The sequence below is a fragment of the Blennius ocellaris genome, assembly GCF_963422515.1.
Source record: "Blennius ocellaris genome assembly, chromosome: 17".
Classification (NCBI taxonomy): domain Eukaryota; kingdom Metazoa; phylum Chordata; class Actinopteri; order Blenniiformes; family Blenniidae; genus Blennius; species Blennius ocellaris.
In genome coordinates, this window is record NC_137666.1 from 19358297 (window position 1) to 19382576 (window position 24280).

Consider the following 24280-nt stretch of genomic DNA (forward strand, 5'->3'; position numbering starts at 1 on the left):
TGGGGTGGGGGGCAACATGTGCCCTCCACTCCCCACACTGTCCACAGAATGGGATGAGTGTGTGTGTGTGTGTGTGTGTGCGTGTGTGTGTGCGTGCGTGTGTGTGATTCTCATCCATCCCCTTTAAGCCGCCTCATTCCATGACCATACTCCCACAAACACATCCATGTTTGTTCTGCTTGTAGTTGAACTGAAATGAGGGGCGTCCACGCTCTCTATGAGTGCAGAGCCGAGAGGGGGGCAGGTGTGGAGCGGGGCAAGAGCCGGGCAGGGCCAGCCGCCGTAGGGGTGGGGGTGGGGGGGTGGAGAAGGCCCCTCTAGTTGAAGACTTTTGGGGGCCCGTCGGGACGTCGGGTCTGGACTATCTGCTGCTTGGGCCGCGCCGCCTCGTCCTCCTCCGTCTCGCTCTCGCACACGTGGACCACCACACTGGGGGTGGACTCGGTTCCTGCATGGAGCTCATACTTCTCACCTGAGAGCAGGGAAAGCAAACACAGTTTAAACTGTAAATTTACGTAGAAGAAGATGAAAAGATGAATTTGGACTTATTTTCTGCTAGTTATCGTAACCTGAAAATGACAGGTTACTACCCAATGTGTCCTCCACCTGGAATTTCTTCTTATCTCACATGCTAATCTGCTAAGCTAACTAGCCTAGCATTAGCATTAAAAAGCATGGCAAGCATTAGCATTAAAGTAACAAACTAAACTCTAATATAGCTAATCCCTAAATCTAAATTTGTATGTGTTCTGATGCACATTAGCACGTTAGCTATATTCTGTAACACATGATAGCACGTTAGCTAGTTTGCCAGTCCACAAACCACATATTAGCATGTTAGCTTGTTTATGTCATGATGCACACTCACATGCTAGTTAGTCCACAAACTGCATGTTAGCTCAGCCTCATACCACAAATTAGCTTGGTAGCTAGTCCACAGACCACAAACAATGCACATGGGTGTGAATGACGTAACAGTGTTAATGATGTCATCAAAAGGGGAGAGAGGATGGATTTTTTTCCCCACATATTTTGTAAACAACTACTCTGAATCCAGTTTTCTGGCCAATATTTTGATAAAATTATCATTTCTTGAGAGGAAAATTTCTTTCAGTCTGTGTGGGACTGAGAAGTCAGATGTAAACTTTAAACACTCGGAGACGCTGTTTGACACAGACGCATGATTTTGCTCCATCTGACTCAGTGTTAAATGTCACTTGAAATCACGGGATGAAAAAAAAATGACAGCATCGTTGTCTGTCATCAAAAAGGTGATGTTTTATGGAATTTTCCCCAAATGTGTTACATCGCCTTGTTCGGCAGGTTCTTGTCGCGCTTCTGATCTGCTAGTTTTGTCAATCAGAGTCACGGTGTAGCCACAGTCACCACGTGTTCTGTCACGGCTGTTTTTGAGGCGACATTTTGGTTTTCCCATGTATTTAAATGAGAGGAGGAAGGTGGTGGGATTCGGCTTTCGGAACTTTGATGGCTAATAAAACCCTAGTCGCTGTTTTAGTGTTTCTAGGTGGTGCTATAGAGCACATTTTGGAACTCTAGGGTTTAATTTTTACATTTCCTTAAATATTTTTGCCAGTCTTGATGAGCGTTCAAAATGTGGTGAGTTTTTGAGTGGGTTTAGTGGGTCAAATTTGGGCTCAGAGGTGTCAGGAGTCATAAAAGGAAGAAGAAAGAAAGAAACGAACAGACCCTCACACACCAAGACACCATGGCACATAGCAGAGATGGGAAACTTGGACTTGACTCGGAGATGACTCATGTTTATTAATTATTAATTTATTTATGTTTTTATTATTTTACAGTTTCACCAAAAGCTAAAAGCACGTTATAAAAATAGTCTTTTAATTTAAATATAGTCTCTATGTGTTGAGTCGACATTAATTCCATGGTTTTCCCTGAATAAATATCATTACAAGCTTCAGTCTTCAGTAGAAAAACAATACGATCAATCGCAATTAATTGCAGAAAATTGTGCAATTAATTTGTTGATTTTTTTTTAAATTGATTGACAGCACTAGTTTTTACACAACATTATGCAACAACATAACCGGAGATTTTATTGCAGAGTTGTTGGCACATATTAGTGAGTTACACAACTGAATGACATTGAAAGCCACACCGCGCACACTCATGTAGCCGCCATTTTAATAATGTGTGGCAATAAAGGCGCTGATAGCGCTGATGTGGGCGTTTGTGTTTGTCATGTTTTAGATGTAATTATTGTGGGCTATATTAGATATGTAGTGTTGGTAATGTTTGTGTTGTGTTTTTAGTTAGTTAGTTAGTTTATCTAGTTTAGTTGAGTTTGTTAGTTGGAAGTTGGAAGGCAACTGGGAGTGAAGAAAGTTTTGTGTGTAGTGTCCTCCTGCCATGGAGCCACTTTGTGTGAGTGTCAAAATAAAAGACTGATGTGCATGGCTGTTGTAAAGTGTATTCTTTATCGCTCGTGTGCATCTTTGACATTGTATGCCATGACATTATGGTGACATTGTGGGGGTCTATGTGTGTGCCCAATGGCTCTTTGATCATTGAAGGTTGCCGACCCCTGTCCTAGAACACACACCACCTATATAGTATGTCATAACTTAAGGCCTCAAGGCTGTCCCTACCAATTCTGAGACTGCTTGGGTTAACCGTCTCAGATTCACAGTTGAAAATGTAAAAAATCTATTTCTTTTTGCAATGACGTGGCAGTATCACTATCAAAACATATCTCCTGGTGGACGTGTTCAGGGCTGGACCTTCATGAATCCTGGAAAGTTTGATGAGGATTGAACAATGTATAAGGCCCCAAAAGGCCCAGAACAAGAAAATTTAGCACATCAAAATTCACCCGGCTGCAGTCGGCTTACCAGGGCCCTACCGTTCGATGAAATCTCGAAAGATTTGTGGAAGTTTTAATAATCAGTGCCTTTAGATGTTCAACAATCTTTAAGTTGATTGGATGAAATCCATCTGAGGCATTAGTTACATTCCAATGCTGCCATGAAAAAGACAATTTCTTTTGTCGTTCAGTGACTGTAGCACTCTCTAAACATATCTCCATTTAAGTCCATTGTGCTCAGGACTGGACTCCTGACAGGAGTTTGGTGACAATTGACCAACGTACAGTGAAGTTACAGATGTTTTTGTTCAACTTCCTGTTTCTTGGAAAACCTGTTGGCACAGGAGGACCATACCATTCAACAAAATCTCTTGATTTATTAAACTTTTAATAATCAATTACTTTCAATGGCCTACACCATTGTTCAAGTCAATTGGATAAAATCCCCAAGACGAGTTAAATTCGAATGCCTTGCGTGACCTTATTTTGACATATTTTGAAAATTCAACTCAAAATAGCGTCTTACCTCTCGCTCTGACAAAAATTTCCCCACAAGTAAATCTGGTTGCCTTTGCATGCTGTAAATGCCTATCAAATGTCATTGTCATATGTCAAGCCACTGATTTTCCATCAATTTTTTTTAACATATCTAAGTGTCGAGCCATTTTGCCCCGCCCATGAGAGAAACCAACGATATATGGATATTTCCTCCAGGCCTGGTTTTCGTGCTAAATTTGGTGAGTTTGTTCAGGCCCACATAAAGGCCGTTCATCCCGGCCCAAATAATAATAATTCCTTCAACTACAGAAGGGTCCTTTCACTTTCACTGCTCGGGTCCTAATAAACTCACTAAACTAGTTTAATCCCTTTTCGGGAATCTGACCTTTTAGGCACATTTCTGTATTTTTCTGTATGGTTGAATTCGATACAAATGGGAAAATAAAAAATCAAACCTATGATGTGCAGTTGTTGATTGTAGTTCTGAGATCTTTCATCAATTTCTTTTAAAGCTTCCTGACCCAGTGTGGAGTAACGTGGCCGAAAGATGCAGAAACATGAGTTCCTGGTCTCACATCCTGCAGTGGTTTTTGTGTTTTAAATGGGATTCAAAGTAGTAGAATGACGTGTGTGCATATGAATGAACTGCAGGAGTGCTGACCGGGTCCAAGCTTGGCTACAGCACACAGCAGGTCGTAGTTGATGATGGGCGTGGCGTCCTCGCTCTGGCTCCACCCCACCGGTGGTGAGGAGGGTGGCGAGATCAGGAACTGCTTGACCGGCTGTGGAGGGGCCAGATATGCTTTGTCGATGTCCTCGTCACCATTCTGGATCTGTGAGAGAGGAGAGGAGAGGTGAGAACAATCTCAACTACACTACAGGTGAGCTCAAACTAGTGCCAAAGGAGCCGAACTCCTGCAAACACAACATGATACCATATAAACACCACAGTTCCACATTTCCTCTTTGTCTATGTGTCAAAACACACAAATAAACACAACAAAAATCCTCAATATTTGAAGTACATCTTTATCATGCCCTGTATATTTAAAAAAAATTTTTTCCACATACAGTATTCCTGCTATGCTCTGAGCCATTGCGCTGAAATCTAATGATCGATGTAAATCAAAATGACAAAGCCTGTCCAAGTCTAAGTCCTCACAACATAGAACAGAAAAAAAGAAATGTAAGAATGTGTTACTTTTAAAGACGCCATTCATATACAAAATATGGTGAAAATGGTATATTTTCCCTTTGAAGCTAATTTCTTCCTTTAAATTTGTTCCAAAAAAGGTGTAATGCTAAAATGGCTATGCTATGCTATGCTATGCTATGCTATGCTATACTTGGAGGTGGTGTGTGGATGGACCCAAGCGCAGACTCAAAGAGTTACATAACAACCAGGATTATTGCAGTCCAGGGAACGCGAGGAAATGCAGAAGACACAAGGGCGACGAGAAGAGCGACAAGGAGACAAGTTGAAAAGAGATGTTGACGAGACAAACTGACAAAGACAACTAAAGCCCGGTTCACACGGCAGGATTATAACATTGTCAGCAGATTTTCCAAACCGAAGAGACCACACACACACACACACACACACACACACACACACACACACACACACACACACACACACACACACACACACACACACACACACACACACACACACACACACACACACACACACACACATACGGTGATAAATAATCCCAGGTTTAACAGTTTTGGTCGTGCAGTGTGTGGCGTGCAGCCACTCGGCACCATCAATACACCACCACACCAACCCATTTCACTGGCGAACATCCCCAGATCAGACGGGAAATCTCATAAAACCTCTCGAGATCAAACGTGTTGCCAGAGTCAGCAGACCTGGCGGATGAAGAGGACGCAACAGACATCGTTTGTGGTGTGCTTTTATCCAGGAAAACACATTTTAAAATGAAGAGGCGTTTGTCCGTCAGATGTTTAGATTTTTGGATTCCCCGTCCACTTCCTGTCCGGTGTTTTCTCGCCACTACGTCACCTCGCTGTCTGATTGGCTCAGCGTCACAGTCAACAGGCGCGTGTTGCTTTTGCCCTCGGGGGACGCCACACACGGTGAGAACTCGTGTGTTTGTAACAATTGTGTCACATTACAGATTTTTCCTGTTACAGGGACTTTTGTGAGGAGAGGATATATTTTCAATTATAATACCCGAATGTGGTAAAATCCTAAACACTCACAGATCTGACTGAAGCGCTCCAGGTCAGGACTGATCAATCCCGTTCTCTGAGGTGAATTTGGTTTCATCGCTATAATAACTCTTTATAAATATTTGAAGCCAGTGTAGGGCCCAGACATGATGAGGACATGAATGAAAAAGTCAAGATGAAGAATTCCATCACAGCACAGAAACCTTTCTTATTGTGTTCACATGCACACACACACACACACATACACACAGAGGTTGGCACCAAAATTCACCTGAGCGAAGTAGAGTTTGAGCTTCTTCCCATTGAACTCGGACTCGTGCAGCTCGATTCGAGCACGTGCAGCTGCCTCTGGGGTGCTGAAGTTGATCCGGATCCTCCGAAAGCTTTTGAACATCTGGAAATTCGTCTGTTCGTCATAGATCCGAAACAGCGCCTCAAACCTCTCCTGTGGGGGATAAAAACACGACAGTACAGTGTGATTACAGAGGGGATTTACCGATACCTGAATTTGGATATCTGCCGATATTGATACTATTCCGATACCAGAGCTCTGTTTGCTTTAATATCACCAGCATCACCCTCTATGGCCAGAACATTTCCCTCTCCACATGCGTCAACAACCTGGGAGTTAAAATGGACTCGCAGCTCACCTTTGACATCAAACACATCTGAATCTTCTATTACAGTGATTGAGTTCTATTGATAATGAACGTTAAACAACGTTAGATCTGCTACATACACAGGGTCTGCATGCTAATCTTTGCTTTACTAACTTGTTAACTCACAATCCTACACATATCACATCAAAGACAACATCACACAGTAACTGAACACCATCTCACGACTCGTGACGCTTTGAAAAGCAAGTCTCATTCACATCAACTCTTTCTAGAAATGGTCCTTTAGCAGAGACACACAGGAAGCAGACGCTACAGATTAGCTTCAATGTTCTTTTGTTCTCCCAGCACATGGTTGAGACCCAGGACTGATAACCTCCATTTGAATGTAGTTTCTTGTGATCCGCCATTTTGTTTTGTAGTTCCATCACACATCTCACACACACACTCCCTCCACCTCTCTCTCTTTATCCCTCGCTCTCGCCACACACACGCACACACACACACACACACACACACACACACACACACACACACACACACACACACACACACACACACACACACACACACACACACACACACACACTAAGCTGTATATAATCTTTGGAATCATACTTGCTGTTTTATTAATGAGCACAAAGGTGAATGAAATGTCGACCTCTTCTGTGTCAAGAACTCCAAAATCCTTCAAGCTTTACTGTTAATTCTGGTAATTGTAATTCATTTAACTATTAATTCAAATTCCTGATTAACTGTTAAGTATATCTTATGAGACTAATATAACTGAATTGGCTATCATTTCCTGTCAAGACAGGTGGTGCTCCGAGGTGTCTGATACAGATCAGATTCAAATTTCAATAACATAATTAATAATTATCTTTAATAATTATTAATCATTATTGCCATAGCTGGTACCCTGTGGGTGGACCGCACAACATAAATGGTACGTCGTGATCCTTGAGGTAAGAAATCCCAACACAACTAAAGCAAAACGGAGGCCACATCCACACGAGTCAAAATGATCTTTTTCATCCCCGAGGTTCTCAAAAAAATTCTGTACGCACGTCACTTTGAACACGGCTCAACACGAGGCTTCAGGGCATGTAGTACACATGTTAGGCCTTTCGGGGTGCTGTGACTCACCAAACACATCAAAAACATCAAATAGACTCCTGCTCATAACGCTCTATATAACTCTGAGTTCAATATACAGTATCTATGGCCCTGCACCTCCTGCTGCTAGCGTCAGTAGCTTCTGCAGCTCGACCAGAGCTTGATTGTCGTGTTTATTTGATGACCTTTCGGACCATGGTGGGGGGAGATTACGTCATCCTTTTTCCACATATGATCGTCTTTGCCGTCCCGGGCCGAGGTGTGGACGGCACACGCTGGGGTTTTAGAATTTCCTCACACTGAGACTCGTGTTTATAAAAAAAAAACCGTTGTTTTGTGCTTCTAAAATGCCGCCTTGTGTGGATGATCGGCCCAAACGGGCTCGTTTATGTGAACTGGCGTTCTCGTGCGGACAGCTCCTAAGAGACAGTATGTGATTGAATGTGAAGCCCCATAGAGTTACACGAAAGTTTGTTGCTCCAGTTGCTTTCAAGTTTGACTAACCTGTAGAAACTTAGAACACTCGTGAGTGTTAAAAACATGCAGGACAGCGTTCCTCGAGGAACGACGTTGGACACCCCTGGTCCAGTTGATCTTCCACATGCATGCAACAGGGAAAGGCTTCACTTTTTGCAGGAAACCAGCTCACAAACAGTCCATAAATTTTTTCTATCACAACCTCACAGTGTGCAAGACAACTACACCCAGCTTTGCCAAGCGATGATGGAAGAATCGTCTTCTGCTGTTGAAAACCCTTGGGATTTTTATCAACGTTTGAGACACAAATATTTTCAGGGTAGAAACGCATGAGGCTTAGAAGAGAAACCACAATTCAAATCCATGTTCTTGCATAACCTGCACCTTTCCATACGTGTTCACATCGCACTCACGACACTTAAAGGTATTCCATCCATACATGAGCTTAGGACAGGGGTGTCCAAACTCTGCCCTGGAGGACCGGTGTCCTGCAGGGTTTAGCTCTCCCAGTTGCAGCACCCAGTTGACGCTCACTCTGACAGTTCTGACAGTTCCAGGCACAGTCGGGACTTTTCAGACATGGGCAACGCCTCCGACCGTCTCTCTGTCTCCCACTACCAGGAGCATATCACATATCGGGAAACTGGAAACCATCCGATTTACATTTTTCGAATTTCAATTTTAAAACGAAAAACTGGAGACGAGCCATTTTTCGTTTCCTAATATCAAATGGGAAATCGGATGGTTTCCGGTTTTTCATTTTCCGACGTTAAAACGGTAATCAAATGGCCGGGAAGGTACACGGACCTGTAATCCACAGGCTTGTTCAGTTCCATGTTGAATCACACCATTTGGCATTTTGGATTAAAATGAAGAGATTAAGACCAGTCTAATTGGGATGTAAAGAAGGGCTATTCTGTATTTTTTTTCCTTTCCCTTTGGCGAGTCAATCTGGTTTCTCTGTGACACGTGCATTGCCTTAGTACATGATAATCCAGACTGCTTCGATAGGATTTGGGTGAAAACCAACAAAGTAGGCCACAGAGCCATGGGGTGAGTCAGGGAAGGTGTGACACTAAAAATAGATGCTGGAATAATTATGAGAAATTCTCGAATGTGTAGAGCATCTTTGGTTATTTTTTTTATCATCCTGGAATGAGTGTATTGAGGTCAAACTAAGAATGATGTCACGGTCCATGTGGGTTTAGGTGGACTCAATGGATGCCAGACAATGCCGTGGAATGAAAAACGTCTTTATTCTTAAACAAATAAACTAAGCACCCAAAAGTCCTGCAGTCAAAGGAACAAAGCTCCAAGGCACAGGGGAGCTGCAGCTCAAGGGGGAGGACCACAAAAACATTAAACCTGCAGCACATGAGGGCAAAGACACAGACTTACTAGTTGCAGCAACACAGGAGCTCTCACATAGAAAAACATGTGAACCCACAACCCGAGCACACAAGACCAGTTCCTTATACAGGTACATCTCAAAAAATTACAATGTTGAAAATGTTCAACATTTATTTGTCACTCATTTCAGAAAGTCAAAGCCATATATGATATAGGCTCATGACACAGAGTGAAATATTTTGAAGCATTTATTTCTTGAAATGTTGATGATTATGGCTTACAGATAGTGAAAACCCCAAATCCAGTCTCAGAAAATTAGAATATTGTGGAAAGGTTCAGGTTTGGAAAGTCATGGTGTCACACCCTAATCAGCTACTTAACTCAAAACACCTGCAAAGATTTCCTGGGCCTTTAAATGATCTCTCAGTCTGGATCAGGAGGCTACGCAATCCTGAGGAAGACTGCTGACTGGACAGATGTGCAGAAGACAGTCATTGACACCAACCACAAGGAGGGTAAGCCACAAAAGGTCATTGCTAAAGAAGCTGGTTGTTCACAGAGTGCTGGATCCAAGCATGTTCATAGAAAGTTGAGTGGAAGGAAATAGTGTGGGAGGAAAAGGGAAAAGGTGCACCAGCAAAAGGGACGACCGCAGCCCTGAGAAGAGTGTCGAGCAAAATGCATTCAAGAATTTGAGGGAGCTTCACAAGGAGTGGACTGAGGCTGGAGTCAGTGCATCAAGAGTCGCTAGGCACTGACCAGTCCTAGACATGGGGGACAAATGTGGGATTCCTCGTGTCAAGACACTCCTGGACCAGAGATAACGTCAGAAGAGTCTTATCTGGGCTGTGGAGAAAAAGATCTGCACTGTTGCTCAGTGGTCCAAAGTCCTTTTTTCAGATGAAAGTAAACTTTAGAACTCAAGGTCCCAGAGTGTGGAGGACGAGAAGAGAGGCTCAGAATCCACGTTGCTTGAAGTCCAGTGTGAAGTTTCCACAGTCTGTGATGATTTGGGCTGCCATGTCATCTGCTAGTGTCGGTCCACTCTGTTTTCTGACGTCCACAGTCAACGCAGCATCTCGCAGGAGACTTGAGAGCACTTCAAGCTTCCTTCTGCTGGCATACTTTATGGAGATGCTGATTTCATTTTCCAGCAGGACTGGAAAAAGGTTGCCAAAGGTACCAAAAGCTGGTTCAATGACCGATGGTGTTACTGAGCTTGATTGGCCAGCAAACTGGCCTGACCTGAACCCCATAGAACAGTGGTCATCAATAGGCGGCCCCCGTACCGCATATTTGTAGCCCCCGCACTGTAATTCCTTCACACGTCTTTTGGTTGGGTGTGCGGCGCCCGCCGTGTACGGATTGCTTCCGCCGCTGTGCCTGCTGTTTCTGGACCGCTGCGCCAAATTTGTTCGCTTTCTTCCACACGTGACCAGGACCAGGACTTCTCTTCATGCCAATGATAAACAGATTGCTTATTGTCGGGTCAGTGCCGCTTGTGCATTTTTTAACTTTCACTTTTGTTTTTGAAGCAGCCAACATGTTGATATTTTGCCAGCTGGAGGGGCCTAGATTGGACGAAAATGGCGCGTTCCAAGTTAAATGCGAAAAGAAAAGTGGAAAAACTCGCTTTCATTCTCCCTGCAACCAGCACAAGACCAATGTGTTTAATATGCCACCAGAGCACAGCTGTGATAAAGATTTCCAATTTGAAATAACATTATGAGATGAAGCATGGACATTTTGAAGAAACGTTTCCTCAAAATTCAGAGGTGAGAACAATAAAAATGCACTGAAATTGTAAGATCAAGCTGCAAGCAGGATTCTTGTCACATCTAATGACACAAGAACAGAAAGCAACAGAGTGCTCACTTAGAGTGGCATGGATTTTGGTTAAGCACAAGAAGCCATTCACAGATGCAGAAATAATAAAAGAAATTCATGACTGAAGTGATGGACACATTGTTTGAAGGCGAAAGAAAAGAAGAAATGACGGCCAAAATTAAACAAATCTCCCTCTCAGATTCCACAGTAACCTGACGCACTGAAGTCCTGGCTGGTGATCGAATTAAGCAGCTGTGTGATGGGATAAAAAAAATGCAGAGTGAATATCCCTAGCTGTGGATGAGTCCAATGACACCACGGATAATGCTCAGTTAATGGTATTTGTGAGGTATTATGACGAGCCCATAAGGGACTTTGTTGAGGATGTGATGGGCATGGCGAACCTCTGTGGACAGACAAGGGGTGAAGACATTTACAACACAATGCTGGAGATGCTCCATGAAAAAGGACGAGGTGTGAAGACAGTTGTGTCAGTTGCTACCGATGGATCTCCGGCTATGATGGGCAGAGAGAGAGGACTGGCTCAGCGCCTGAAAGCTCTCCACCCTCACCTGATATCGTACCATTGCATCATTCACCAGTCAGCCCTTTGTGCAAGTCTTGGGGAAATTCACTCTGAGAAAATGGCAACAATGATGAAACTCCTAAACCTCCTGAGAGCATCATCTGCACTGCAGCACCGCTTGCCGCGCTCATTCCTGACAGAGGTCAATGCAGCATTTGATGATTTGCTCCTGCACAACAACATCAGACGGCTTAGCAAAGGCACGGTCCTAGAGCGTTTTTTGGGCCATCAGGAATGAACTGCTCGTGTGTCTGTCCCAGCAAACGAGTGCAAAAGCGAAACAGTTCATGGATTTCCTGCAAAATCCAGAAAAGATGGAAGCTGCTGCCTTTTTTGACTGACATAACATCTCATGTTTGGTTCAACCTGCCGCTGGGAATCTGCATTCTCCACAATGAATGTGATGAAGAACCAGTATGGTGGTGAACGCACAAATGAACACTTGCATCAGTGTGTCGGCCTGGTACGCATACACAAGATGCCATTTCTCTCATTGAGCAGTGTTTTACACTGACACACTTTAAATGTGAAAACAATCTAATTGTACTTTGTTTGTTTGTGTTTTGTTAAACTGAAAAGGACATTTGGTTTGATTGTAACATGTATGTTAGTTTTAGAGCCTGATGACGATATGGCCTATATAGCTACACGTTAAAAAAGTGTTTATTTATTCATCGGTCATGTTCTCTTTGTGTGTTCTTTCATTGCCATGCTTCGTGTGACAGTTTTAAGCAGAAATTGGTGTTCTAGGTGTCCATCCCCCAAAAAATCAGAGTAAATAAACACTTTTTTAACGTGTAGCTATATAGGCCATGACATCATCTATAATGAAGAATAACTTGAAACTATACAGGAGACATTTGAAGGAAGTATTCATCTTATATACAGTGAATGGAGGAAAACCTCAGATATAAGGTGAAACAGTGTGACTTTACGTGTGTGTGTGTGTGTGTGTGTGTGTGTGTGTGTAGTGACCCTGCCCAGGAAAACATACAAAGCTGTTATTAGTGATATGGTGGCAGTAAATCAGATTTACAAACAGCCATGATTAACAGGTAGTCCATCTTTGTTAAGGCTGCAGCAGCACTGAGAGAAGTGTTCAATCCATACTTCAAGCAACAAAAGGTGACAGCGCGGCACAATGCTACCTCTCCATTGGGGGAAAAATGGCTTGGCAGAGAGCTTGAAATGAGTTTAATTCATACACATTAATCCTATTACCACCAATCTGGTCATTACGCATTTTAATCAGGCAGGAGCTTGTCTCCTAAGCAGCACTTAAGCATTGCTTCAATAAACATGCACGCACTCACACATGCATGAACTCCCGCTCTCATAGAAAACTGACCATGCCAACTGAAACTGCTGAATAAGAAGATGAAACGTCTGTAAAAGTCTTGGCGAGTCTGTGTCCAGACACCGTCCGACCTGCTCCACTAAGGCCCTGCGTTATTTTCTTTCTGTCAGCTGGCCCAGATAAGCTGACTTGTGACCACAGTACACCTATATACATAAAGAAAATGGTCACAAACAAACTTGTTGACCCTTTTTTTCAATGTTCAGATGTGGCCTGAAGCGGATAACAATGGCTGGAACAAGAGAAAACACGAAGGAGGATGAGGATTCAGATCAGGCTAAGATCCCAAGCCCGTCGTCCACCCCTGCCTGTTATTCGGCAACGGCCAGTTTCTGGACAAGTTGTGTAATCTCAGAGATTGTATTTAGTTACCAACGGGACTTGAGGATCTGTAGCATCTTTTTATTGACCGAAACACGGCTCAATCTTCTGGTGCCAAACCGCACCATTCTACTACTGGAGCTGTTTTCTGTGTTCCACAAAGGACAGGACTGAATAATCTGGCAAGGTCAAAGGTTGAGGAGTTTGTTTTATGACTAACAACTGATGGTGTGACTCCGGGAACATTAAAACACTGTCCCGACTCCTGCTGGCAGTAGTCATAATTTCTTTATTGTCATCGTACAGGTACAATAAAATGTCTTTTGGCAGTTAGTGCGACGCACCGAGGCAGCCAGTGTGCGCGGCGCCTCGTGCTTAGATGAAAAATGGAAAACAGGAGGTAAAGAGAGGTAAAAAAAAACAAAGCAGGTTCCAAACTATGCTTCTTTTGAGGGGGCACAGTGTGGGATTAAGGAAAATAAAAAAAAACAACAACTCCTCAGCTCAAAAAAACACAATTACAAAAACACAATTACAACAAAATTCGAGGAAATAGCACATACGGGCGGGGGAGGGTGACAAAGGTTGCATAACAAGGCTGCTCCTGGTGTGACTGGTCCCCTCGTCCTTCACGCTGAGCAGACTGAAGGCCATTCCATTCCATTGATAATTTCATAGTGGTGTCATCTTGGACACTTGGCAACCAGACACCCACACAGGAGGCCATCCTTTGTTCCACGTCACCCTAACGGACACAGCACCAACCTTTATTTGACACCTGAGCCTCAGGCCGGCTCTTAGGTTACAAGAAAATGTAAAGTGGCCAACTCCAGCCTCAGAGAGTCCCGAACAGAGCGAGGGCAGGAGCCGGCACACCTGAGCCCGGTGATCAGGCCCGGGTTCGCTCCACCATACCGAGAGGCAGCTCCGGTTTCCAAACAGCACAGAACACGATACCATCAGCGTGGACATGCAGTGTGTGTGTGTGTGTGTGTGTGTGTGTCCTTCTGCCTCACACTGCAGTTTAATGTCAGCATATAACCATCACATATAAATATGTCTGATGGTCTCTTCGGTACCAAAACCACTACGACTGAAAAAAAAAAATGGCTCAAGCAGCAGATAGTTGTCAATCTGACATGTCAACAAAGCTGAAGATCATCCTAACTAAAGCTGTTTCTCCAGCTGTTATTAGGACTGTAGTGATCAAAAACAGAGCTTTGTTCCATCCCTTCAGTTCCCAACACGATGTTTTGTGACAGAAAGCTGATATTCTTATTGTTTTAAAAGAAATATAATGATTTCCCAAAACATCAAAAATAAAGTAATATATCAAGGCAGACAAATATTTGTGTAAATCTATGAAGCTATCCAATGTTTTGTTTTTCTTTATTTGCTTATTTGTGGGATAGATGCTCACAATAAATGCAATAATAACCTTTTGTATATTGTGGACAACTTTAAAAGGCTGAAAATACTGAAAACGCCACAGGACACAGCAGAAACACTTCAATTCTGAGCGACTAGAAATAGCTGTTTACTCATCAAACCTCTACTTTCTTACATGAGCGAGCGGAAGGATCTGTGTGACAAGGATGCCTGAGAACATGTGACACACTGAGGGATGAACAGCTGGGAGGACAAATGGAAGGTGACTATGGTGGATGGAAACTTCGCCCAGTGTCCTCGGAGAAGAGTGTTTTTGTGTGTTTGCTGACAGACATGTTTATATGAGAGTCTGCTGACTCACTCACTGTCGCGGTGGGAGTGTGTGACTGTTACTACAGTCTTCTCGCTCTGTGAACAGCGCGAGCTGATGGTAGCTGTCCTAGTTTAACTGCATACTGTTTTTTTTTTTTAATGACAGTTTCATCTATGAGGTGTGAAACTGCCACAATGTGCAAACAATATGTTCCTTCAAGTGTGAAGAGCTTCAGAATTAAAACAAACTGAAGCCAGATAAGCAGTTATCAAGAGGAGCAGATGACTCTACCCATGATTTATTTTTTTTATATGGATATAAGAGAGCAAATAAAGCAATTAACCTGGCAAGTGGACAGATTAATAGATAAACAGACAAAAAAATGTATCCATACATCCATGTGCCTCCTTTCCCAGTTAGTCCATGTGGTGTCTGGAGAAGCTGGTATACTTCTGATGGGAGATCACCAGGACTTGTTCTTATCAGATGAACGACCTTAAATGGCTCATTTGTGCCGAGGAGCAGCCGCTCCACTCTAAGTCTCTCTTGATGGTTGACCTCCTCACTGTCACGAAGAGGAGGTGAGGACCACCACCCTGCAGAGAAAACTCCTTTCAGCTGCTTGCATTCTTCATCTCCTTGCTGCAGTCATGGTGATCCAACCAGTGGAGATGAAGACCAGCCAGTAAACAGAGAGTTCAGAGCTGAATCCTGAATGCAGAGCTGACGATGTGTGTGCAATATAATTACCTATCAAACCATACGCGCATCAAGATTTGCTGTGTAATACACTCTGTGCCTGCTATTACCTTCACCACCTGTCCTGTGCAATCATCTGATGACGCTGATGGATTTTCCACAAAAAAACACTGTGTCATGACGATCGTAGAGATACTACACTGTGAACAGAGTCTAAGCCACAATGCAATAGTGCTCCTATTGTTTACACTTTGCAGTTGAAGCGTCCTGTACAAACTGGTTTTGCCATCATTACAAAAACGAACCTGTCCTTACTGTAGCTTCTTTGCTGGGCTCATTTATGATGTAACTTGGAAGGACCGAGCTAAGGTGTGGGAAAGCTTTCGCATCTGTGTCAAAACAAAGGTTCCAAAACACAATGGCAATTCACAAAACATCTCCACTCATTTTGGCCACATCCACACGAGCCAAAACCATCTTTTCTCTCCCCGACCTTCTCAAAATAAACTCCGTCCACACGTCACTATCAACGCGGCTCAAGGCATGTATTACATGCCTTCAGGGCATGTAATACACATGCTAGACCTTTAGGGGCGCTGTCACTCGCCAATTACACCAAAAAACACAGAAGACAGAGCACATAGAAATATAGAATGAGACTCCTGCTCATAGACTTACATATAACTCCGAGTTCTATATGTCTATGGTCCTGCTCCTCCCCCTGCTAGCGTCACGCATAGAATGTTAAAAAAAACAACAAAAAAACCTTTTGGGGCTTCTAAAATGCCCCCTCGTGTGGATGATCGGCCAAAAACAGCTCGTTTACGTGAACCGTCTTCCTCGTGTGGACAGCATCTAAAATTTTAGGACTCAGCCCTTTTCTTCATCTGGTCCATTGAAACGCCAATGTCAATGCCTACTCTTTTCACGAAGGACCTTTAACGAGCAGCAACCTACATAGTAGAACTAAAGAGGAAGGATTACTGTTTCTGAGGTTCAAATTTGGGCACATTGATGAAAACATGAGCCTTCGACAGGCTGGCTCAGATCTTGTTGAATGTTAATAAAAACAAGAGCAGACAGACGGTGCCTCACGTGCTCTGCTTTAATCTGCTCCCTCCATCTCTCTGTGCGAGTCGAATGCAAGGATTAGTAGTCTTCTCCATGCAATTCAAAGGTCATTACTCAATATTCTCCTTTGATTGTACAAAGACCCCTTTTCTTTGGACATACCTCTGTGAGGCGGCCTGCTAAAAGCTGTCGGAAGGGACCTTTAAGAACACAGCCCTGTGCTCAGACTGGATAAAGCCTGGACCTGAATAGATAATATAAGCACACCAACAAGGACTCAGCAATGAACCAGTTGACACAGTTGTTTGTTTTCTCACCAACCAGATCCCCGACAAACTTACATTCCCAAGGAAACCCTCAGCATGAGAAGTGTCATCCTAGAATAAAAGAAACATTGCAGGGGAGACGAATCGATGTCTTTGCCCTTAGCAAGTCTGCAGCTTTTAGAAACTGTGACGAGGGTGATGCGTATATGCGCAGATACGGCAGTGGTTCTCAAAAGCGTGCCCCCATAGGGTAAAACTATGAAAATGAGATATAATTTTTTTTTTAGGTATTACAATAGGAGCAGACCACAAATAAAGACTTAACAAATAGTTAAATATTGCATACATGGCTTTTATTGGCTATGGATCTCAACAGCTGGTAATATTAATATCTTATATTGCAAACATTAAGAGATAATCAAGCAACCCCATGGCTTATAAAACCTGGGGCTGCACAATTTACTACAAACTTCATGTGATTGCAATATTAATGTAGAGAATTTACATGAAACATGGAAATGAATGAAAATGGATCATATTTTCCTTCATTGCGAAACATTTCATACCGAGTGACAGGCAGAAGATAGAAGCACAAAACTCAAGGATTAATAACCAAAAGGCAAATACAGCAAAGTCAAATTGCTTCACTTGTGAAGCACTGCTGCAAACTGCAGATGTTGATGTGATGGAAGAACAAATGGATGAGAAAAAGAGCACTGTTATTTGGAAGACGACGCCTCAAAGCACGAATACAATAGCATCTTCTATGTACATCTTTCTATTCATAATTCACAACTTTGTTTAGATACTTAACAGCATAGCAGTTATAGCATATCAAATGTTAATCTGATATCATGCAGTCCTCATACAAACTGCCTTTTCATGCCACCTGACAGCAATAATTCCTTTAAATACAGTTGAAGACGATCAGTACCAGAACGAATGTTTCTCTGCCCATGCTGGTAGATATGTTTCAGGTGACACATAAAATGTAGTCCATCTCTAAGCAGAGAGGCTTGGACACACAAGGGGACAACAGGGTCTGTGTGCCACTATATCTGGAACTGCCTCACTTTTTTCCCCTATATCTACCTTGAATGGACAATTCAATCCATCATCTGCATTCCTCACACTGCCAAACTTGGACGCAAAGTGAGAAACCAAATGGCGCACTAACAGTTTTGTAGCCCTGTTTCTTTTTCATCTCCCTTGTCTGCCATGACTGAGTCGTGCACGCAGTTATGGGCGTGCGTCTTGGTGAGCTGCAGCAGCTCCCATTGAGAAAAATCCTTGTCTAGGGGTGGGGGGGCTGCAATCTACGTCATCAAGACATACATGCATATCTCTTCCACAAGGCACCATGCAGTCAAACCGGTCAAGAGCAAACGCTGCGAAGACAACACGATGCACTGCAACGGCGGAATCCAAAGTCAACTGTACCTGCATTTTGTCGGACGTGAACACCTCAGAGTCCACTTCACAGGCAATGATGGTGACCATCTCCAGTTTCATATTTATCGATGGCATTCCCTCGCCTGGTTCAGAAAAATAACAAAATTAAATGAAAAAGTATGTCCCCCTCCTGCCTTCAGGGTGGCACACATGCGTCTATGTGGCTATTCCTCCAGACCGTGTGGTCAGATCCGGTGGACTGGTTGGTTTTGTTGAGCTAAGAGAGGCGCTGCTGCTGGATCGACACTGCACTAGCACTCTGCTGTGAGTGATGCTGCAGCAGACGCATGAATAACCCCCTCCCTTCTCTCCGTCTCCGTCTCTCTCTCCCCCTCCTGCTCTCCCTCTGGCACCATATTTACGTCATCACCATCCCCACGTTTGTTGTGTTTTATGCCACTACAGTGCTTGACGAACCGTGCAGGGTGCACTGCAGAAGCTATCCGGTTTATTCTGCTTTTTTTCCCCCTTTTTTCTTTCTGTGTGTGTATGTGTATATGTGTGTGTGTGTGTGTGTGTGCGTGCGTGCTTGCATGTGAGCGGACCGCGTTGCTGGACTAAAGTGTGTCACAGCCATTTTGAAAGAAAAAAAAATACTGTTAACTATATACATTCACTAAATTAGAGATGTTCTCTGCAATCAATGTTTCTGTCAAATACATGATAATTCTCCTGCAAACTAGTGAGTTTGTCATAAAAAAGGGGGAAACAGTTGATTTATTGCTATTTATTGTTTTGTGTTTTAACCATTGTCCCTGAAATATATTGTGTATTCAGATCAAATTGAAGTCTTTAATCTCAATCTTCGACATCGGGTTTTGAAAGCTGTTGACGCTGGAGGCTGTTTTCTCCTTGCAGAGGTTAGCATGTAGCATTGTCCCTATATCGTGTGTTCAGACTCAACATCTTCCCAAAACTTCCTGAAGCCTATTCAAACATTTACAAGTGAAGTGAAGCAGATCTTTGTGCTCTTTGTGGTGATGAGCTGTGTTTTCCTCTCCTGTCAAAATACCCTGAGCATGACGAGCTAACAGCTAACAGCTAGCAGCAGGAGCAGTGTGAATTGTGCAGGTTAATATCTAAAGTGCCTGCTTCCTGTGGTTGGTACTGGCTAATATCTATAATGCTGGCTTCATGTGGGTGGAGCAAGTTAATACCTAAAGTGTTGGCTTTGTTCAACATGACATGATTATATATGTAGCAGGATGGATTGCGCCTCTGATTCGCTGCTAAGACGCAGTGATGCAGTGACGCAGTGACGCAGTGACGTGGCTCATTGGCATGAGGCTGCAGTATGATTTGTGCCATGCCAGTGTTCTCTGGCATCTGCTGGGAGTCCTGCGTTCCTTTTTGTTTGTTTTTTTGTACCTTTATTGAGCCAGGAGAATCACATTGAGATTAGTAATCCCTTTTTCAAGTGTTTGGCTGGTTGTGGGTGATGCTGCAGGCTGTCCACTCGGGGCTGGCTCAGCGGCCAACCGGTCCACTTTCTGTATCATGGTTCTCCAGGTCAACCCGTCAACAACGGGTTCCTGAATATCTGTAACCCGAAGGTCTACCAAGTTTTAAGAGCACCCTTCGAGGGTGTAGATTATTCAGTTGCCGTGGCAGATGACCTCCAGAAGGTACACTCTGTCCATTGAAACATGATGAAGCCCCACGTTGGATCTGAGCCGCTGGCTATCCTCGACTCTCCTCGGGTTCCATCTCCACCTGCTCTGCTCCAACCTGAGCATGACTCCTGTGAGGAAGAGCTATGGCTCTTTGTGCTAGAAACCCCTTCAACACCTACTGAATTTGCTCCCAGCTTTGCCTTCTCTCCAAAACCTTCACGTGCTGTTCTGTCTGAACCTCAAATGGTCTGACGCACACCTCTCTCACCTTGACATCCAGCCCTGGAAGCCATTCCTCTTTCACCAGGCGCTCAACCAGGGCCCAATCACCAGACTTTGCACCAGAAGGGGCCGATCCAATGCTAGTTGACACCCTAATGTGCACCATCTACCTACCCCAGTGTGCAGGACATGCAGACCACAGAGCTGATGACCATCAGCCACCAGTGTTTAAGGCCCAGTTGGCCGTCTTTCGGCTGTGGTTGTAGTCCACTGGCCGCCGTTTCTGTGAAGCTAATCATCGGGATGGCGATTCAAAAGCCAGGGGTAGAATGTAGCAGAATAGATTCTGCTGTGTCCTCCCTGCTTTCTGCCTTTTCCTGATGGCTGATTAGAGGGTGGCGACCTGGAGAGTACCATGTATTTATGCATTGGAATGCACCTGTCCTGCACTTCTTACATGGCGCTGATGCAGCAACGTGTCTTGTTTGGGTAAGGCTGCAATGTGGTTTGTACTGTGCCAGTTTTCCCAGCATCTATTAGGAGTCCTGCACTCTTAAAGGAGGGGTGTCAAACTGACATCCTGGAGGGCTGCAGTCCTGCATGTTTTCCATGTCTCCCTACTTCATCACAGCTGATTGCAATAAGTGGCTTGTTATCTGGCTTTGTGCTGAATGTGGCAACATCAGGTTTAACTAATCTCAGGTTAAAGCCCAGTTGGTTATTACCACTTCTTTGATGTCTTTAAGAAGGCGTTTGGTTGTTGTCCTGGCTGGAGGGAAGCTGCTGGCTTCTCTTGGAGTTAGCACCTCCTGCTAACTGTGGTTGGCTGAGTGCATGAGGTCAGTCCCCTTTGAGCAGAAAGGAGGGGAGGATTTGCATGCATGGAACTGCAGTGTCTGTGGGTCCCCCTGCTGGATGTGATGCTCAGGCAGATTCTTAAGTCAGAATTCACTGGCCATCCACAAATATGTACAGGTTTAACATCTATAAATGTTTCGATACACTCATATTTGTCAACGACGGAAAATTATGAGCTCAAAAAAGCACACAATTTATTTTGCAAGTCTTTTGTGATTCCAAAAATGCTTTGAACGATGGATTGATGTGTTGGTGAAAATGTACCTGTGGTTAGTTTTACATAAACCCAGACTTGTAAACCAGCCCCAAAACACATTCACTCACTAAAACAGACTAATCAAGCATCTGCTTTCATTTCTTTATGTAAGTGTCATCTTACTAAGTGTTCTCTATTCACTTACTGTTTAAAAGTACAATAATTATCATCACTGAGGCTTTTCTCAATCTAAAAAAGGCAAGGTTGTTGTGACGTGGTTTATAAAGGCACTGTATTTAAATTTAGTTCACACTGGCTGAAATTAGAAAAAGAATAATAAAGAGCCTCACCTAAGAAGTGTATCACCAGACGCCACTGCTTGTTAGCATCAATGTGAGCTAATGCTAGCGATGCTAACCCGGTTCCGCAAAGCAATGTGGCATTGGTGAAGGTATGCGCTCTGCCGAGTGCCTGTGGTAGTTCATGCTGTTTTCTGCACCTGACCTCATCCCTCCATGTCTGTTTCAACGTCTTTCAGTTTTCATTCCCTGGATCAGTCTCGTCATTGCCTCTGTGCCAGTCCTGATTCATTCTGCTTTCTCCACCTCTCTGGATCTGTCTCTGCCCTGTAGATGTTCTTTTATCTTCGCATCCTCGTTCTCCCTCCAGCTCCGAGCGCCTCGACGTGGCTGCTTGCTTTATAAACAGCTTGGCCTAGATAACAGCAGCAGCATTGATGTCGGCACCACCAGTTGATGTAGCTATGCTGAATGAGACATCCTGTTATAGAAGATGGCACTGATGGGTCTGTTTGTACATGCACATCCATGAAGATTAATGCAGTATCCCAGCCCCAGGGTTCCAGGGTTTACACACAGGGTTTTGTTGTTGTTCTGGTTGTTATTGGATGAATTACTGAAGTGCGTGAATAATTATTCATGTGTCTGTGCGTGCATGTGCACTTTTGGATAGTACAGCCCAAATACAGACTCTGCATGTCTTTGTGTGTGTGTGTGTGTGTGTGTGTGTGTGTGTGTGTGTGTGTGTGTGTGTGTGTGTGTGTGTGTGTGTGTGTGTGTGTGTGTGTGTGTGCGCGCGCGCACTATGGCAAGCCACTGCCCTGATTCCCCCCCTTCTTCTACTCTTCTGAATACAAATTGTGTTGATCAGTGAGCCTGGGACTCACCATCTCAGCCTTTCAGCTCTATTGTGAATGTTCAAAACTTTGCACTGTTTGTGTGCCCAGCTGATGACTCATATTTAATGCATATTCTTTTATTTCTGGAGGTCATAAATGAATGAAACGTCAATTAAAGAATGCCTCTGCCTGACCAAAGTTTCAGTCACTGAAAGTGCTTTTTTACATTTGTGTTTGTGCATAAAGATAGATTTATTTGTCAATATTGTCTCCCCTTATTTGTGAAAATGCTTGATGTATTCCAAGTTGGAGTGTTGTTTTGAGGGAGGTTGACTGCAAGGTCCAACAGAGAATTGTGAATGAGGGCGAGGAGGAGGAGGAAGAAGAGGAGAAGGAGGAGGAGGAGGAAGAGCAGGAGGAGGAGGAGGAGGAGGAGGAAAGCTGCACAATGAGGCCAGAGAAGAACAAAAGTGCTTCATCATCCACAGAGATCCATCTGACCTATCAGCCAAAAGACATCAAAGCAATTTGGATACTGTGCTGTGATGAGAGAAAACACTGAAGTGGACGTAGAGAGCAGAGCAGAGGCAGGAGTTGTGATCATGGAAAACATTGTTCGACAGCAGTGGCGGCTGGTGATACATTTCTTGTTATTATTTCATTTCAGGCAATATATAATAATTAAATACAGTGCATTTATAAATGACAATACAACAAGTTTGCCTTTTTTGTGGAGAGAGGCCCCCAGTGATGAAACATTATCGCTCTTTGAAACAGCTAGTGAATAATGAGCATTTATCAAGACTCTTTTATTAACATACTTATAAACAAATACAAGATGTTCATTTCAGACAGTTTCAGAACATTCCCAATGTTTTGCTGAAAAATCTTGTATTTTTCCTTTCTTTCATTATAGCATATCTTTGGTGCCTTTTTAAATGTTTTTGTCATGTTTTCCTCCTCTGAACTGCTGTAAGATCATATCCTGGTCGCCGCCATCTTGGATGTTTTACGCTCTCCTATTGGACCAGCAGGTTACATGTGACTCAAACGCGGCACTCATGACAAACGACATCATTACGCTAGTATAAAAAAAGTAGTACCGACTTTAAACACTGACTCAAAAAAAAAACTGCGGGATTAGCTCAGGACCGATATATCTTTGTAACGGTATAAAGGAATTGGAGTGTCCTGATGTCGGAACAGGTTTAAACGATACAGCTTTCACCTCACGGCCTTATTCCGGTTCCTTCCACTTCCAAACAGGACAAACACATTACTCTTTCTCACAGCTACTGTTGCCAACTTGGCAACTTTCTCGCTAAATCTGGCAACTTTTCAGGTCCTGTTGGCCACTTTTTTTTTTTTTGTGAAAAGCGACCAGCAACAAATCTCGCTACTTTTTCTTGTGTTATTGGCCACGTTCTAGTGCAGGCCTATTCAACTGGCGGCCCACAGGCCAACTCCGGCCCGCGGATGACAGCAGACCGGCCCAGAGATCAGTTCTGTTTACTTTTTTATTTATTTATTTATTTATTTTTAATAGAAAAAAGAAAGACATTTTAAATACATTACAGTCATTCCAATTTGCTTTTATAGAGAAAATAGAAAAGCCCAACATATCCACATGACCAAGCAGGTGTGTTTGCGACTGTGGAAAGGAAAAACTCCCCCAACAGGGAGAAACCTTTGCAGAAACCAGACTCAGAGGTGGCGGCATTCTGCTGACCGGTTGGGCTGAAAGGATAGAGGAGAGGAGAGGAAGGACAGAGAAAGACTTAGTGGGGAGATACATACAATACCCTTGTTAGTGCTACATACATTTTTTTTTCTTTTTAATAATACAGTAATCACAGTGATCTAATTATTTTCC

The 24280-nt window shown here is 43.5% G+C and overlaps 1 protein-coding gene across 1 annotated transcript; it reads right to left on the bottom strand.

Moving 5' to 3' along the window:
• Positions 1-184: 184 nt before the first annotated feature.
• Positions 185-18455, bottom strand: rcan3 (regulator of calcineurin 3; the record flags this gene model as incomplete). Its single annotated transcript, XM_080513198.1, has 4 exons — positions 185-472; positions 4002-4173; positions 5811-5984; positions 18369-18455. 4 exons carry the CDS (start codon positions 18453-18455, stop codon positions 318-320), a joined length of 588 nt encoding a protein of 195 aa, XP_080369324.1. The 3' UTR covers positions 185-317.
• Positions 18456-24280: the final 5825 nt, after the last annotated feature.